This window comes from Leopardus geoffroyi, chromosome X (assembly GCF_018350155.1).
Source record: "Leopardus geoffroyi isolate Oge1 chromosome X, O.geoffroyi_Oge1_pat1.0, whole genome shotgun sequence".
Taxonomy (NCBI): Eukaryota; Metazoa; Chordata; class Mammalia; order Carnivora; family Felidae; genus Leopardus; species Leopardus geoffroyi.
This window is the reverse complement of record NC_059343.1, coordinates 70510416-70526660: the sequence shown is the minus strand read 5'-3', so window position 1 is coordinate 70526660 and position 16245 is coordinate 70510416. Positions and strand designations below refer to the sequence as shown.

Sequence of the window (16245 nt, the reverse complement as noted above, 5' to 3'; positions counted from 1 at the left end):
ATTTTAAAATTTGTTAAATCAGGATGTTATTGTTTACCCACATGGGTAAAAAGAATTGGACTAGCTTAATTGGTAGCTTTTATTTTTTTCACAGTGATAAATTATATAATGGCACATTTCAATGGCTTATTCTTAAATTCAATGAAATATGGTTTATAGCTTGGCTTTTGGCCAACGTGTTTTATTCAGGCAGATCCCAGGCAAGATAAACATTGTCATGGAACATTTATAGGGTATAAGTTTTTAAGATATTCAGGCTCATATATACCTCCATAATTTGAGTGAAGTACTGACACATTACAAATCCTTTTTCCCTTTTTATCAAAAGAATATTCTTTAAAACATGCTGCTAAGGATGGGTAACATGGTAGCATAATCACAAATATTTATGAAATTATCTAATAATTAGAAACAATGTTGATGTCAAGATATTCTAGAGAATTGCTGGCTAGTTGGAAGAAATTGACACTTTTATTAGTTTTTCCCACATAAAATATTTTTATTCTTCTTTTCATCCAGTATTTTAAAAATGGCATTCTGCTCTGCAGGGAAAAACTACTTGACCCCTTGATATAATCAATAGTCTCCAATGTAAGTCTTCCATGTAGAAATAAACTGGTGTTTAAATAGTATATGTGACTGTTAAAACTAAACCATTTTATGAGGGGAGCCAAGATGGCAGAACAGCACGGAAGTTTTTTGAGTGTCTCGTGTCCATGAAATATAGCCAGACCAACGCTAAACCATCCTGCACACCTAGAAAACTGAATGGAGGATTAACACAACAATTTGCACAAACTGAACCACAGAATTCAGGAGGTACATGGCATGGAGAGGTGAACTTGGGGAGAGAGAAGCTGCAACAGGCAGGGAGCCACTTTTGCAGGCAGAGAGAGGACGAAGATGGGGGATGGGGTTACGGGAAAAGCACCCCTCCCCAAAATCAGATGGAGAGAAAGTGGAAAATTGGAAACAGCCACAGGGACTAAACTAAAAAGGGAGAAAGTAGAAAGAAGAGGGTTTAAATTCCATTAAGACTGTAAATAGGTGGAGTGTAGAGTCTGAAACTCTGTAGCTCGATACCTGGCAGTGCTCTGGTGGGAAGGTCGAATCCCCAGAAGCAGAGTGGGGTCTCGGAGGTTCTCGGGCCACACAGGGAAAAGCGGTTCCACTGATGGAAGGACATTTGGTAGAGACTGTTGAGGCCACCAGGCCCCAGCAGACCCCAGGGAATGGCCACATTTGCTGGTGTTGGAAGAAGGTCATTAAGGGTGAAGCTTGGTGCCAGATGTGTGTTGTGATTTTCCATAATACCTGTAATGCTACTGCTACACTATCTTGTGAACTTTTTCTGGGGCGGGCTGGCACCTGGCCGCAGTCTTGGGGCGCCAGCAGCAGCAGGGTCCAGCAGGCGTTCCTGGGTGCAGCCAGCATTCGGCCATTGCTCGGTGAGACCCGGCTGCAGAGGGGTGAACGGGTCAAAGCCGCAGTCCTTCAAAGTAAGGGGCCGGGGAATACAGCCACATCTTAGAACTTGGGAGAGAGGTACTGCTTGGGGCTTGGTCACAGACAGTGAAAAAGTGGGCAGTGGACGAAAGCTGAAGACAGAGGACGGGTGTGCGATTGTTGATTGGGGAGAGGAGAGTTCTGACACTAGAGACTGGGTAGCTGTGTGAAGCCATTTTCACCACTCCCACGCATGCGCATACACACCTATGAGCGCCGCAACACTCCACCCCAGTAGGCTAGCAGCGCCATCTAGTGGATAACGGAGCCGTTACATTGAGCCCCGCCCAATTGGGCCAACCTCGCTCTTCAAGAACACAAGTCTCACCACGTGCTTAGTTTAAGGACTATAAAGCATTTCATACTCTGACTTTTAGGGGAAAACGAGGTAATTTCACTCGTATTTCAATCTGTTATCGGGTCCACCTATTCAATTTTCATTCTTTTTTCTTCTTTTTACCTTCTTTGTTTTCATTGAATACGTAAAGAGAAATAAATAATTTTATTTTCAATTTTAATTAAAAATATTTTTCATTCTTTTTTACTATATTTATTACTTTTATGTAATTTTTTCAAATTCTATTTTACTTCCATCATTTTATTTTAGTCTACTACAGTGTATTAACTTTTTCAAATTTTCAACTGATTTCCTTGTTTTTCTTTTTTCTCCTTTTTGTTTCTTTTATTTTTCTTCAATAAAGAGAAAAAATCATTTTTACTTTTAATTTTTATTAAAAATAATTTAATTTTTTCTACTATATTCTTTACTTTTGTATATATTTTTTTCAAATTCTATTTTACTCCCATAATTTTATCCTAGTCTACTTCAGTGTATTCATTTATTCAAATTCTCAAACAATTTCCTTTTTTTCCCTCTTTTTATCTCTAATCTATCAAACAACGTTCAACACCCAGACCAAAACACACCAAGAATCGAGCATGATTTATTCGATTGTTTTGCGTGTGCGTTTTTAATTTTAATATATTTTTAACTTTAATTTTTTTATTTTTAAAATTTTATTTATTTATTTATTTATTTTTAATATGAAATTTATTCTCAAATTGGTTTCCATACAACTCCCAGTGCTCATCCCAACAGGTGCCCCACTCAATACCACTCACCCACCCTCCCCTCACTCCCACCCCACATCAACCCACAGTTTGTTCTCAGCTTTTAAGAGTCTCTTATGGTTTGCCTCCCTCTTTCTCTAACTTTTTGTTTCCTTCCCTCCCCCATGGTCTTTGGTTAAGTTTCTCAGGATCCACATAACAGTGAAAACATATGGTATCTGTCTTTCATTATATGACTTATTTCATTTAGCATCACACTCTCCAGTTCCATCCACGTTGCTACAACAGGCCATATTTCATTCTTTCTCATTGCCACGTAGTATTCCATTATGTACATAAACCACAATTTCTTTATCCATTCATCAGTGGATGAACATTTAGGCTCTTTCCATAATTTGGCTATTGTTGAAAGTGCTACTATAAACATTGGGGTACAAGTGCCCCTATGCATCAGCACTCCTATATCCCTTGGGTAAATTCCTAGCAGTGCTATTGCTGGGTCATAGGGTAGGTCTATTTTTAATTTTTTGAGGAACCTCCACACTATTTTACAAAGTGGCTGCACCAGTTTGAATTCCCACTAGCAGTGCACAAGGGTTCCCGTTTATCCACATCCTCACCAGCATTTATAGTCTCTTGATTTGTTCGTTTTAGCCACTCTGAGTGATATGAGGTGGAATCTGAGTGTGGTTTTGATTTCTATTTCTCTGATGAGGAGTGACGTTGAGCATCTTTTTCATGTGCCTGTTGGCCATCTGGATGTCTTCTTTAGAGAAGTGTCTATTCATGTTTTCTGCCCATTTCTTCACTGGATTATTTGTTTTTCAGGTGCAGAGTTAATGAGTTCTTTACACACTGTGGATACTAGCTCTTTGTCCTATATGTCATCTGCAAATATCTTTTCCCATTCTGTTGGTTACCTATTAGTTTTGCTGATTTTTTCCTTTGCTGTGCAGAAGCTTTTTATCTTCATGAGGTCCCAAGAGTTGATTTTTGCTTTTAATTCCCTTGCTTTGGGATGTGTCAAGTAAGAAATTGTTGTGGCTGAGGTCAGAGAGGGATTTTCCTGCTTTCCCCTCTAGGGTTTTGATCGTTTCCTGTCTCATAGTCAGGCACTTTATGCATTTTGAGTTTATTTTTGTGAATGGTATAAGAAAGTGGTCTAGTTTCATTCTTCTGCAAGTTGCTGTCCAGGTTTCCCAACACCGTTTGTGAAAGAGACTGTCTTTTTCTTTGGACATTCTTTCCTGCTTTGTCAAAGATTAGTTGGCCATACTTTTGTAGGTATAATTTTGGAGTCTCTATTCTATTCCACTGGTCTATGTGTCTGTTTTTATGCTAATACCATGCTCACTTGATGATTACAGCTTTGTAGTAGAGGCTAAAGTCTGGGATTGTGATGCCTCCTGCTTTGGTCTTCTTCAAAATTACTTTGGCTATTCAGCGTCTTTTGTGGTTCTTTACAAATTTTAGGATTGCTTGTTCTAGCTTCGAGAAGAATGCTGGTGCAATTTTGATTGGGATTGCATTGAATGTGTAGATAGCATTGGGTAGTATTGACATTTGAACAATATTTATTCTTCCAATCCATGTGCATGGAATGATTTTCCATTTCTTTGTATCTTCTAAAATTCCCTTCATAAGCTTTCTATAGTTTTCAGCATACAGATCTTTGACATCTTTGCTTAGGTTTATTCCTAGGTATTTTATGCTTCTTGGTGCAATTGTGAATGGGATCAGTTTCTTTATTTGTCTTTATGTTTCTTCATTATTAGTGTAGAAGAATGCAACTGATTTCTGTACATTAATTTTGTATCCTGCGACTTGTTGAATTCATGTATCAGATCTAGCAGACTTTTGGTGGAGTCTATCGGGTTTTCTATTTATACTATGATGTCATCTGCAAAAAGTGAAAGCTCAACTTCATCTTTGCCAATTTTGATGCCTTTGATTTCCTTTTGTTGTCTGATTGCTGATGCTAGAACTTCCAACACTATGTTAAACAACAGCGGTGAGAGTAGACATTTCTGTTTCATTCCTGATCTCAAGGGAAAGCTCTCAGTATTTCCCCATTGAGGATGATATTAGCTGTGGGCTTTTAATAAATGGCTTTTATGATGTTTAAGTATGTTCCTTCTATCCCGACTTTCTTGACTGTTTTTATTAAGAAAGGATGCTGAATTTTGTCAAATGCTTTTTCTGCATCGATTGACAGGATCATATGGTTATCTTTTCTTTTATTAATGTGATGTATCACATTGATTGATTTTCGAATGTTGAACCAGCCCTGCAGCCCAGTAATGAATCCCACTTGATCATGGTGAATAATTATTTTTATATGCTGTTGAATTTGATTTGCTAGTATCTTATTGAGGATTTTGCATCCATATTCATCAGGGATATTGGCCTGTAGTTCTCTTTTTTTACTGGGTCTCTGTCTGGTTTAGGAATCAAAGTAATGCTGGCTTCATAGAATAACTCTTGAAGTTTTCCTTCCCTTTCTATTTTTTGGAATAGCTTGAGAAGGATAGGTATTAGCTATGTTTTAAATGTTTGGTAGAATTCCCCAGGGAAGTCATCTGGTCCTGGACTCTTATTTGTTGGGAGATTTTTGATAACTGATTCAATTTCTTCATTGGTTATGAGTCTGTTCAAGCTTTCTATTTCTTCCTGTTTGAGTTTTGGAAGTGTGTGGGTGTTTAGGAATTTGTCCATTTCTTCCAGGTTGTCCAGTTTGTTGGCATATAATTTTTCATACTATTCCCTGATAATTGCTTTATTTCTAATTGGTTGTAATAATTCCATTTTCATTCATGATTTTATCTATTTGGGTCATCTCCCTTTTCTTTTTGAGAAGCATGGCTAGAGGTTTATCAATTTTGTTTATTTTTTCAACACACCAACTCTTGGCTTCATTGATCTGCTCTACAGTTTTTTTAGATTCTATATTGTTTATTTCTGCTCTGATCTTTATTATTTCTATTCTTCTGCTGGGTTTGGAGTGTCTTTGCCGTTCTACTTCTATTTCCTTTAGGTGCGCTGTTAGATTTTGTATTGGGAGTTTTCTTGTTTCTTGAAATAGACCTGGATTGCAATGTATTTTCCTCCCAGGACTGCCTTTGCTGCATCCCAAAGCATTTGCATTGTTGTCTTTTCATTTTCATTTGTTTCCCTATATTTTTAAATTTCTTTTCTAATGGCTTGATTGACGCATTCATTCTTTAGTAGGGTGTTCTTTAACCTCCATGCTTTTGGAGGTTTTCCAGACTTTTTCCTGTGGTTGATTTCAAGCTTCATAGCATTGTGGTCTGATAGAGTGTATGGTATGATCTCAGTTCTTTTATACTTATGAAGGGCTGTTTTGTGACCCAGTGTGTGATCTATCTTGGAGAATGTTCCATGTGCACTTGAGAAGAACGTATATTCTGTTGCTTTGGGATGCAGAGTTCTAAATATATCTGTCAAGTCCATCTGATCCAATGTATCATTCAGGGCCATTGTTTCTTTTTTGATCCTGTGTCTATATGATCTATCCAATGTTTTAAGTGGAGTATTAAAGTTCCCTGCAATTATCACATTCTTACCAATAAGGTTGCTTATGTTTGTGATTAATTTTTTTATATATTTGGGGGCTCCTGTATTCGGCACATTGACATGTATAATTGTCAGCTCTTCCTGATGGATAGACCCTGTAATTATTATATAATGGCCTTGTTCATCTCTTGTTACAACCATTAATTTAAAGTCTAGTTTGTGTGGTATAAGTATGGCTACTCCAGCTTTCTTTTGACTTCTAGTAGCATGATAGATAGTTCTCCATCCCCTCACTTTAAATCTGAAGGTGTCTTCAGGTCTAATATGAGTCTCTTGTAGACAGCAAATAGATGGGTCTTGTGTTTTTTTGTCCATTCTGAAACCCTATGTCTTTTGGTTGGAGCATTTTCTCCATTTACATTCAGTGTTATTATAGAAAGATATGGGTTTAGAGTCATTGTGATGTCTGTAGCTTTCATGCTCATAGTGATGTCTCTGGTACTTTGTGTTCCTTGCAACATTTCACTCACAGAGTCCCCCTTAGAATCTCTTGTAGGGCTGCTTTAGTGGTGATGAATTCCTTCAGTTTTTGTTTGTTTGGGAAGACCTTTGTCTCTCTTTCTATTCTGAATGACAGACTTGCTGGGATAAACGATTCTCAGCTGCATTTTTCTTTTATCTATTCATTACCTTGAAGATTTTCTGCCATTCCTTTCTGGCCTGCCAAGTTTCAGTAGATAGATCTTTCACTAGAGTTATTGGTCTCCCTTTATATGTTAGAGTATGTTTATCCCTAGCTCCTTTCAGAATTTTCTCTTTATCCTTGTATTTTGCCAGTTTCACTATGATATGTCATGAAGAAGTTAGATTCAAGTACGTCTGAAGGAAGTTCTCTGTGCCTCTTGGATTTCAGTGTCTTTTTCCTTCCACAGATCAGGGAAGTTCTCAACTATGATTTGTGCAAGTACACCTTCACCCCTTCTCTCTCTTCCTCTTCTGGAATTCCTATGATACGGATATTGTTCTGTTTTATTGCATCACATAGTCCCCTAATTCTCCCCTCATACTCCTGGATTTTTTTATCTCTCTGTTTCTCAGCTTCCTCTTTTTCCACAATTTTATCTTCTAATTCACCTATTCTCTCCTCTGCCTCTTTAATCCAAGCTGTGGTCGCCTCCATTTTATTTTGCCCCTCATTTATAGCATTTTTTAGCCTCCTGACTATTTCTTCATCCCCTCATCTCTGTAGCAATAGGTTCTCTGCTATCCCCTACACCTATTTCAATCATAGCAATTAATTTTATGACTATTCTTCTAAATTCTTGTTCCATTATATTTCTTAAATAGTTTTTGATCAATTCATTAGCTGTTGCCACTTCATGGAGTTTGTTTTGAGGAGAGTTCTTCCATTTGATCATTTTGGGTAGTCCCTGTGGTGGCACCAAACTGCAGGGCACTTCCCCTGTGCTGTCTGGAGTTACCTGTGTTGGTGGGTGGGACCGTAGTCAGACCTGATATCTATCCCCAGCCCACTGCTGGCTGGGCCACAGTCAGACTGGTGTGTACCTTTTTTTCCCCTCTCCCAAGGGCAAGACTCACTGTAGAGTGGTGTGTCCCCTGTCCAGGCTACTTGCACACTTCCAGGCTTGTAGTGCTACTTTGATTGGATCTGGCGTCTTAGCTCAGGGGGATCCTTTTCCATAGGACTCTGGTCTATGCTTGGCTCCAGAGAGCCTATTCTGCTAGATTCTGGCGGTTTTCTGGGGTATTTAGTCAGGTGTGGGTGGAATCTAAGTGATCAGCAGGCTGAAGTGAGCCCAGCTCCCTCCTATGCTACCATCTTCCTTGGCTTGGGATTTTTAATTTTTTTTCTTTTTTCTACTGTATTAATTCCTTTTCTCCCTTCAAAATGATGAAACGAAGGAATTCACCCCGAAGAATGAGCACAAAGAAACAACAGCCAGGGATTTACCCAACACAGATACAAGCAAGATGTCTGAACCAGAATTTAGAATCATGATAATAAGAATACTAGGTGGAGTCGAAAATAGATTAGAATCTCTTTCTGCGGATATTGAAGTAAAAACTAGTCAGGATGAAATAAAAAATGCTATAAATGAGCTGCAATCTCGAATAGAGGCCTGCAGCAAGGATGGATGAGGCAGAGATATCAGCAATATAGAGGACAAACTTATGGAGAGTAAAGGAGCATTAAAAAAGTGGGAGATTAAGGCAAAAGTGCATGATTTAAGAATTAGAGAAATCAGTGAGTCATTAAAAAGGAACAACATCAGAATCATAGGGGTCCCAGAAGAGGAAAAGAGAGAAATAGGGATAGAAGGGTTATGTGCGGAAATCATAGTGGAAACATTCCCTACCTGGAGAAAGACACAGACATCGAAATCCCCAGGAATCACAGTGAGCCCCCATTAGATTCAACAAAAACTGACCATCAACAAGGCATATCATATAAAATTCACAAAATATTCAGGCAAGGAAAGAATGATGAAAGCAGCAAGGGAAAAAAGTCCCTAACCTGCAAGGGAAGGCAGATCAAGTTTGCAACAGACCTATCCACAGAAACTTGACAGGCCACAAAGGAGTGGCAGGATATATTCAGTGTGCTGAATCATAAAAATATGCAGCCAAGAATTCTTTATCCAGGAAGGTTGTCATTCAAAATAGAAGGAGAGATGGAAAGCTTCCCAGACAAACAAAAATTAAAGGAGATTGTGACCACTAAACCAGCCCTGCAAGAAATTTTAAGGGGGACTCTCTGTGGGGAGAAAAGAGGAAAAAAAAAAATAAAAATAAATAAATACCCAAAGCAGCAAAGATTAGAAAGGACCAGAGAACACCACCAGAAACTCCAATTCTACAAGCATCATAATGGCAATAAATTCATATATTTCAGTACGTCAATGGACTCAATGCTCCAATCAAAAGACATAGGGTAACAGAATGTATAAGGAAACAAGATCCATCTATATGCTATTTACATGAGACCCACTTACACCTAAAGACACCTTCAAATAGAAAATAAGGGGATGGAGAATCATCTATCATGCTAATGGTCAACAAAAGAAAGCCAGAGTAGCCATACTTGTATCAGATCATCTAGACTTTAAAATAAAGACTGTTGGGGCGCCTGGGTGGCGCAGTCGGTTAAGCGTCCAACCTCAGCTCAGGTCACAATCTCGCGGTCCGTGAGTTCGAGCCCCGTGTTGGGCTCTGGGCTGATAGCTCAGAGCCTGGAGCCTGTTTCCGATTCTGTGTCTCTCTCTCTCTCTGCCCCTCCCCCGTTCATGCTCTGTCTCTCTCTGTCTCAAAAATAAATAAACGTTAAAAAAATTAAATAAAATAAAGACTGTATTGGGGTGCCTGGGTGTCTCAGTCGGTTGAGCGTCCGGGCTCGGCTCTGGTCATGATCTCGCAGTCTGTGAGTTAGAGCCCCACGTCGGGTTCTGTGCTGACAGCTCAGAGCCTGGAGCCTGCTTCAGATTCTGTGTCCCCCTCTCTCTCTGCCCCTCTCCCATTCATGCTCTGTTTCTGTCTCAGAAATAAATAAACATTAAAAAAATAAAAAAATAAAGACTGTATCAAGTGATGCAGAAGGGCATTATATCATAATGAAAGGGTCTATTTACCAAGAAGACCAAAAGATTGTAAACATTTATTCACCAAATGTGATAGCACCCAAATATATAAATCAGTTAATCACAAACATAAAGAAACTCATTGATAGTAATGCCATAATAGTAGGAGACTTCAACACCCCACTCACAACAATGGACAGATCATCTAACCAAAAAATCAACAAGGAAAAAATGACTTTGAATGACACTTTGGACCAGATGGACTTAACAGATATATTCAGAACATTTCATCCTAAAGCAGCAGGATATACATTTTTCTGCAGTGCACATGGAACGTTCTCCACAATAGACAATATACTGGGACACAAGGCAGCCCTAAGCAAGTACAAAAATATTGAGATCATACCGTGCATATTTTCAGACTAAAATGTTATGAAACTCGAAATCAACCACAAGAAAAAATTTGGAAAAGTAACATACATGGAGACTAAAGAGCATCCTACTAAAGAATGAATGGGCCAACGAAGAAGTTAAAGAGGAACTTAAAAAGTTCATGGAAGCCAATGAAATGATAACACCACAATCCAAAACCTCTGGGACACAGCAAAGGCGGTCATAAGAGGAAAGTATATAGCAATCCAGGCCTTCCTAAAGAAGGAAGAAAGATCTCATATACCACCTAACCTTACACCATAAGGAGCTGGAAAAAGAACAGCAAATAAAACCCAAAACCAGCAGAAGACAAGAAATAATAAAGAGTAGAGCAGAAATTAATGCTATCCAAACCAAAAAACAAACAAACAAACAAACAAACAAACAAACAAACAGTAGAATAGATCAATGAAACCAAAAGCTGGTTATTTGGAAGAATTAACAAAATTGATCAACCACTAACCAGTTTGATCAAAAAGAAACAGGAAAAGACCCAAGTAAATAAAATTAAGAATGAACAGGGAGAGATCACAACCAACACAGCAGAAATAAAAACAAAAATATGAGAATATTATGAGCAATTATATGCCAATAAAATGGGCAATCTGGAAGAAATGGACAAGTTCCTCGAAACATATACACTACCAAAACGGAAACAGAAATAAATAGAAAATTTGAACAGACCCATAACTAGTAAGGAAATTGAATTAGCAGTCAAAAATCTGCCAAAACACAAGAGTCCAGGGCCAGATGGTTTTCCAGGGCAATTCTACCAAACATTTAAGGAAGACTTAACACCTATTCTCTTGAAGCTGCTCCAAAAAATAGAAATGGAAGGAAAAATTCCAAACCCTTTCTATAAAGCCAGCATTACCTTGATTCCAAAACCAGACAGAAACCCCACTACAAAGGAGAACTAGAGACCAATTTCCCTGATAAATATGGATGCAAAAATCCTCAACAAGATATTAGCCAACCGGATACAACAATACATTAAAAAAAGTTACTCACCACGACCAAGTGGGATTTATACCTGGGATGCAGAGCTGGTTCAATATCCGCAAAACAATTAACATGATTCATCACATCAATAAAAGAAAGGACAAGAACGATATGATCCTCTGAGTCAATGCAGAGAAAGCATTTGAAAAAATACAGCATCCTTTCTTGATACAAACCCTCAAGATCATAAAAGCCATATATGAATGACCAATGCTAATATCATCCTCAATGGGGAAAAAACAGAGCTTTCCCCCTATGGTCACGAACAAGACAGGGATGTCCCCTCTCACCACTGTTATTCAACATAGAATGGGAAATCTTAGCCTCTGCAATCAGACAACACAAAGAAATAAAAGGCATCCAAATTGGCCAGGAGGAGGTCAAACTTTCATTCGTCACAGATGACATGATACTCTATATGGAACACCCAGAAGATTCCACCAAAAAACTGCTAGAACTGATTCATGAATTCAGCAAAGTTGCAGGATATAAAATCAATGCACAGAAATCGGTTGCATTCCTATACACCAACAATGAAGCAACAGAAAAAGAAATTAAGGAATCTATCCCATTTACATTTGCACCAAAACCCATAAAATACCTAGGAATAAATCTAATCAAAAAGGTGAAAAATCTATACACTGAATACTATATAAAGCTGATGAATGAAATTGAAGAAGATACAAAAAAAAAATGGAAAAAGATTCCATGCTCCTGGATAGGAAGAACAAATATTGTTAAAATGTCGATACCACTGAAAGCAATCTACACATTCAGTGCAATCCCTATCAAAATAACACCAGCATTCTCCACAGAGATAAAACAAATAATCCTAAAATTTGTATGGAACCAGAAAAGACCCTGAATAACCAAAGCAATCTTAACAAAGAAAACCAAAGCAGGAGGCATCACAATCCCAGACTTCAAGCTATACCTCAAAGCTGTAATCATCAAGACAGTATGGTACTGGCACAAAAACAGACATTCAGATCAATGGAACAGAATAGAGAACCCAGAAATGGACCCACAAATGTATGGCCAACTAATCTTTGACAAAGCAGGAAAGAATATCCAATGGAATAAAGACACTCTCTTCAGCAACTGGTGCTGGGAAAACTGGACAGTGACATGCAGAAGAATGAACCTGGACCACTTTCTTACACCATACACAAAAATAGACTCAAAATGGATGAAAGACCTCAATGTAAAACAGGAAGCCATCAAAATCCTCGAGGAGAAAGCAGGCAAAAACCTCTTTGCTCTGGACTGCAGCAACTTCTTACTCAACATGTCTCCAGAGGCAAGGGAATCAAAAGCAAAAATGAACTATTGGGACCTCATCAAAATAAAAAGCTTCTGCACAGCAAAGGAAACAATCAGCAAAACTAAAAGGCAACCTTCAGAATGGAAGAAGATATTTGCAAATGACATATCAGACAAAGGGTTAGTACCCAAAATCTATGAAAAACTTATCAAACTCAACACCCAAAAAACAAATACTCCAGTGAAGAAATGGGCAAAATACATGAATACATACTTCTCCAAAGAAGACATCCAGATGGCCAACTGACACTTGAAAAAATGCTCAACTTCACTCATCATCAGGGAAATACAAATCAAAACAACAATGAGGTACCACCTTATGCCTGTCAGAATGGCTAACACTAACTCAGGCGACAACAGAAGTCGGCGAGGATGCAGAGAAAGAGGATCTCTTTTGCATTGTTGGTGGGAATACAAGCTGGTGCAGCCACTCTGGAAAACAGTATGGAGGTTCCTCATAAAACTAAAAATAGAACTACCCTACGACCCAGCAATTGCACTACTAGGAATTTATCCAAGGTATACAGCTGTGCTGTTTCGAAGGGACACATGCACCCCCATGTTTATATCAGAACTATTAACAATGGCCAAAGTATGGAAAGAGCCCAAAAGTCCATCAATGGATGAATGGATAAAAAAGATGTGATATAATGGAGTATTACTCGGCAATCAAAAAGAATGAAATCTTGCCATTTGCAACTATGTGGATGGAACTGGAGGGTATTATGCTAAGTGAAATTAGTCAGTCAGAGAAAGATAAAAATCATATGACTTCACTCATATGAGGACTTTAAGAGACAAAACATGAACATAAGGGAAGGGAAACAAAAATAATACAAAAACAGGGAGGGGGACAAAACAGACGTGACTCATAAATTAGGAGAACAAACAGGGTTATGGGAGCGGTTGTGGAAGGGGGGATGGGCTAAATGGGTAAGGGGCACTAAGGAATCTACTCCTGAAATCATTGTTGCACTATATGCTAACTAATTTGGATGTAAATTTAAAAAAAAAATAAAGAAAGAAAAAGAAAAAGAAAATAAACCATTTCCAATGACACAGTAAATCAGTTCATGCAGGATGCAAGGATTCTCATGGTGTTTGCTATTTAATAGTCTCAATTGAATACCTAACCTAATGGGATATAAAGTAGAATCAAATATACATATCATCATACTCTTGTAAGGCTATGATGGAAAAGATACAAAAAGACTACTTTAAAAAGACCTTAAAGAGAAAGTAGAAGGATAAGAGTTTTCAAAAATCAATAGGACATATTAGAACATTTTAAATCCATCAGAAATAGTTTTTATTTTTATTTTTTTATTATAGTTGACACACAATGTTACATTAGTTTCAGTCCTAAATAGAGTGATTCAACATCTGTATATGTGATGCTATATTCACAAGTATAGCTACCATTTGTTACCACACAATGCTACTACAATATCATTGATGTTACATCTTTGATTGCCAGGAATTATTCATTCCATATCTGTAAGCCTGTAACTCCCACTCCCCTTCACCCATTTTGCCCATTCTCCTGCCCACCTTCCGTCAAACATTAGTTTCTTGCCTATTTTTATAGGTCTAATTTTGCTTTTTTTGTTTATTCATTTGTTTTGTTTTTTAGATTCCACATATGATAGAAATCATATGACATTTGTCTTTCTCAGTCTGACCTATTTTGCTCAGCACAATACCCACTAGGTCAATCCATGTTGTCACAAATGGAGAGATTTCATTTTTTTTAAATATTATTTTTATTGTTGAGAGAGAGACAGAGTGTGAGCAGGGGAGGGGCAGAGAGAGAGGGAGATGCAGAATTCGAAGCAGGCTCCAGGCTCTGAGCTTTCAGTACAGAGCCTGACGCGGGGCTTGAACTCACAAGCTGTGAGATCATGACCTGAGCCAAAGTCGGATGCTCAACCGACTGAGCCACCCAGGCAGCCCAATTTCATTCTTTTTTATGGATCCAAAATATTCCATTGTAAAAATTGGCAGAGGACCTAAATAGACATTTTTCCAAAGACGATATATTGATGGCCAACAGATACATGAAAAAATGCTCAACATTAATAATCATCACAAAAATGTAAATCAAAACCACAATGAGACATTACCTCACACCTGTCAAAATGGATAAAATAAAAGACAAGGAATAACAAATGTTGGTGAGAGTATAGAAAAAAAGGAAATTCCATGAACTGTTGGTGGGAATATAAATTAGTACAGCCAATTTCTATAGAAAAAAAGGAAATTCCATGAACTGTTGGTGGGAATATAAATTAGTACAGCCAATTTCTAAAAATAGAAATACCATATGATTCAAAAATTCCACTAATTGGTATTTACCTAAAGAAAATGACTTTATTTACAATAGCTAAGATATGGAAGCACCCTAAGTGTCCACTGATAGATGAATGACTAAAGAAGTGGTATATACATACAATGAAATGTTATACAGCAACAAAAAGGACCAGATCTAGCCATTTGCAAGAACATGGATGGGCCTAGAGGGTATTATGCTAAGTGAAATAGGTTGTACTGTGAAAGAAATAGTTTTTAAGCCTGTCAAATGAAAATTTAGGGGCGTGGCTCAGTCATTTAAGCGTCCACCTCTTTATTTCAGCTCAGGTCATGATCTCTTGGTTTGTAAGTTTCAGCCCCACATTGGGCTCTGCACTGACAGTGCGGAACCTGGTTGAGATTGTCTCTCTCCTCTCTCTCTGCCCCTCCTGCACTCTCTCACTCTCAAAATAAGTAAATATAGTTTAAAAAAATAAAAATAATGGAAAATGAAACTCAGTAGACATAATTAGGCATATGATATTGCTTGAATTATTCAAGTAATTGAAGGTCCTCAATCAATATTTGTTGAATAGGTACATGGATTTTGATCACAGTCCTGAAATAATGAAAAAATCCAAATCTACTTCATCTTTGTTAATGAGTTCCAGACTTGTCCTTTGTATTTATTATTGAGTTTTGGTTTGACTGAGCTAATATATAAAGTGACCACTCTATTTCTAGGTGCAAAGACAACTGTCTAGAATATTGTGTCTGGCCTTGATAACTCTTTTATCATTCTTTGATTCATTTTCAGATTCAGTGGATATAGCAATTCTCTCAATCCTTTGATCTTATAAAAGTTTGTGAGTTTATTTCTTAGAACCTCCATCTCTCACTTTCAATTCTATAAGGCAGAATAACCTTCAGTTTAGGCAGAATATCTCTGAGTTTTCCCAGGAATGATGGGACACATTATCCTCACGGCGGAGCAAGAAACAGCAACCACTTAAGACAGTGCCATGATTCAAATACAGGATTCTGAAGGATCCACAGAGTAATTAGAGACCATATCAGTCATAATTACTTTTGAACTAGAAAGGCAAAAAACTGAAATTCACTGTAGACCACGTATCTGATGGAAACACACTCTTTTCTTTTATTCATTTTTTGTTAATTAAAAAGAAAGGCAAATTAGGACAGTGCTATACTCACCTTTTTATTAATATTAGCAACCGCTTTTAATATGATGTCCTGGTGGCCAGTCTGTATTATGCCAAGTTCATTAAGTTTTTGCCGAGTAATGTTAAGTAGCTTCTCCCCATTGATTTTTGCTCTTTCGAAGTGTTCTCCATATATCAGAAAATTATAATTCAATTCTGAAAAAAGACAAAAGAGGTAGAGGAAATGTCAAAGAAAATAGAGACCATACCTCCTTTAAAGACAACTATATAATTCAACCAGTATAGAATTACTTGTGCCTTTTTTCTTA

At 37.6% G+C, this 16245-nt stretch overlaps 1 protein-coding gene across 2 annotated transcripts in view; it reads right to left on the bottom strand.

Annotated features, from left to right (window-relative positions):
• Positions 1-16245, bottom strand: part of LOC123594530 — a 414794-nt gene that overhangs the window by 308491 nt on the left and 90058 nt on the right. For both annotated transcript variants that reach the window (XM_045471283.1, XM_045471284.1), the window contains exon 4: positions 15969-16132. In XM_045471283.1, coding sequence (XP_045327239.1) covers positions 15969-16132 — 164 coding nt within the window. The remainder of the gene's footprint in view (positions 1-15968; positions 16133-16245) is intronic.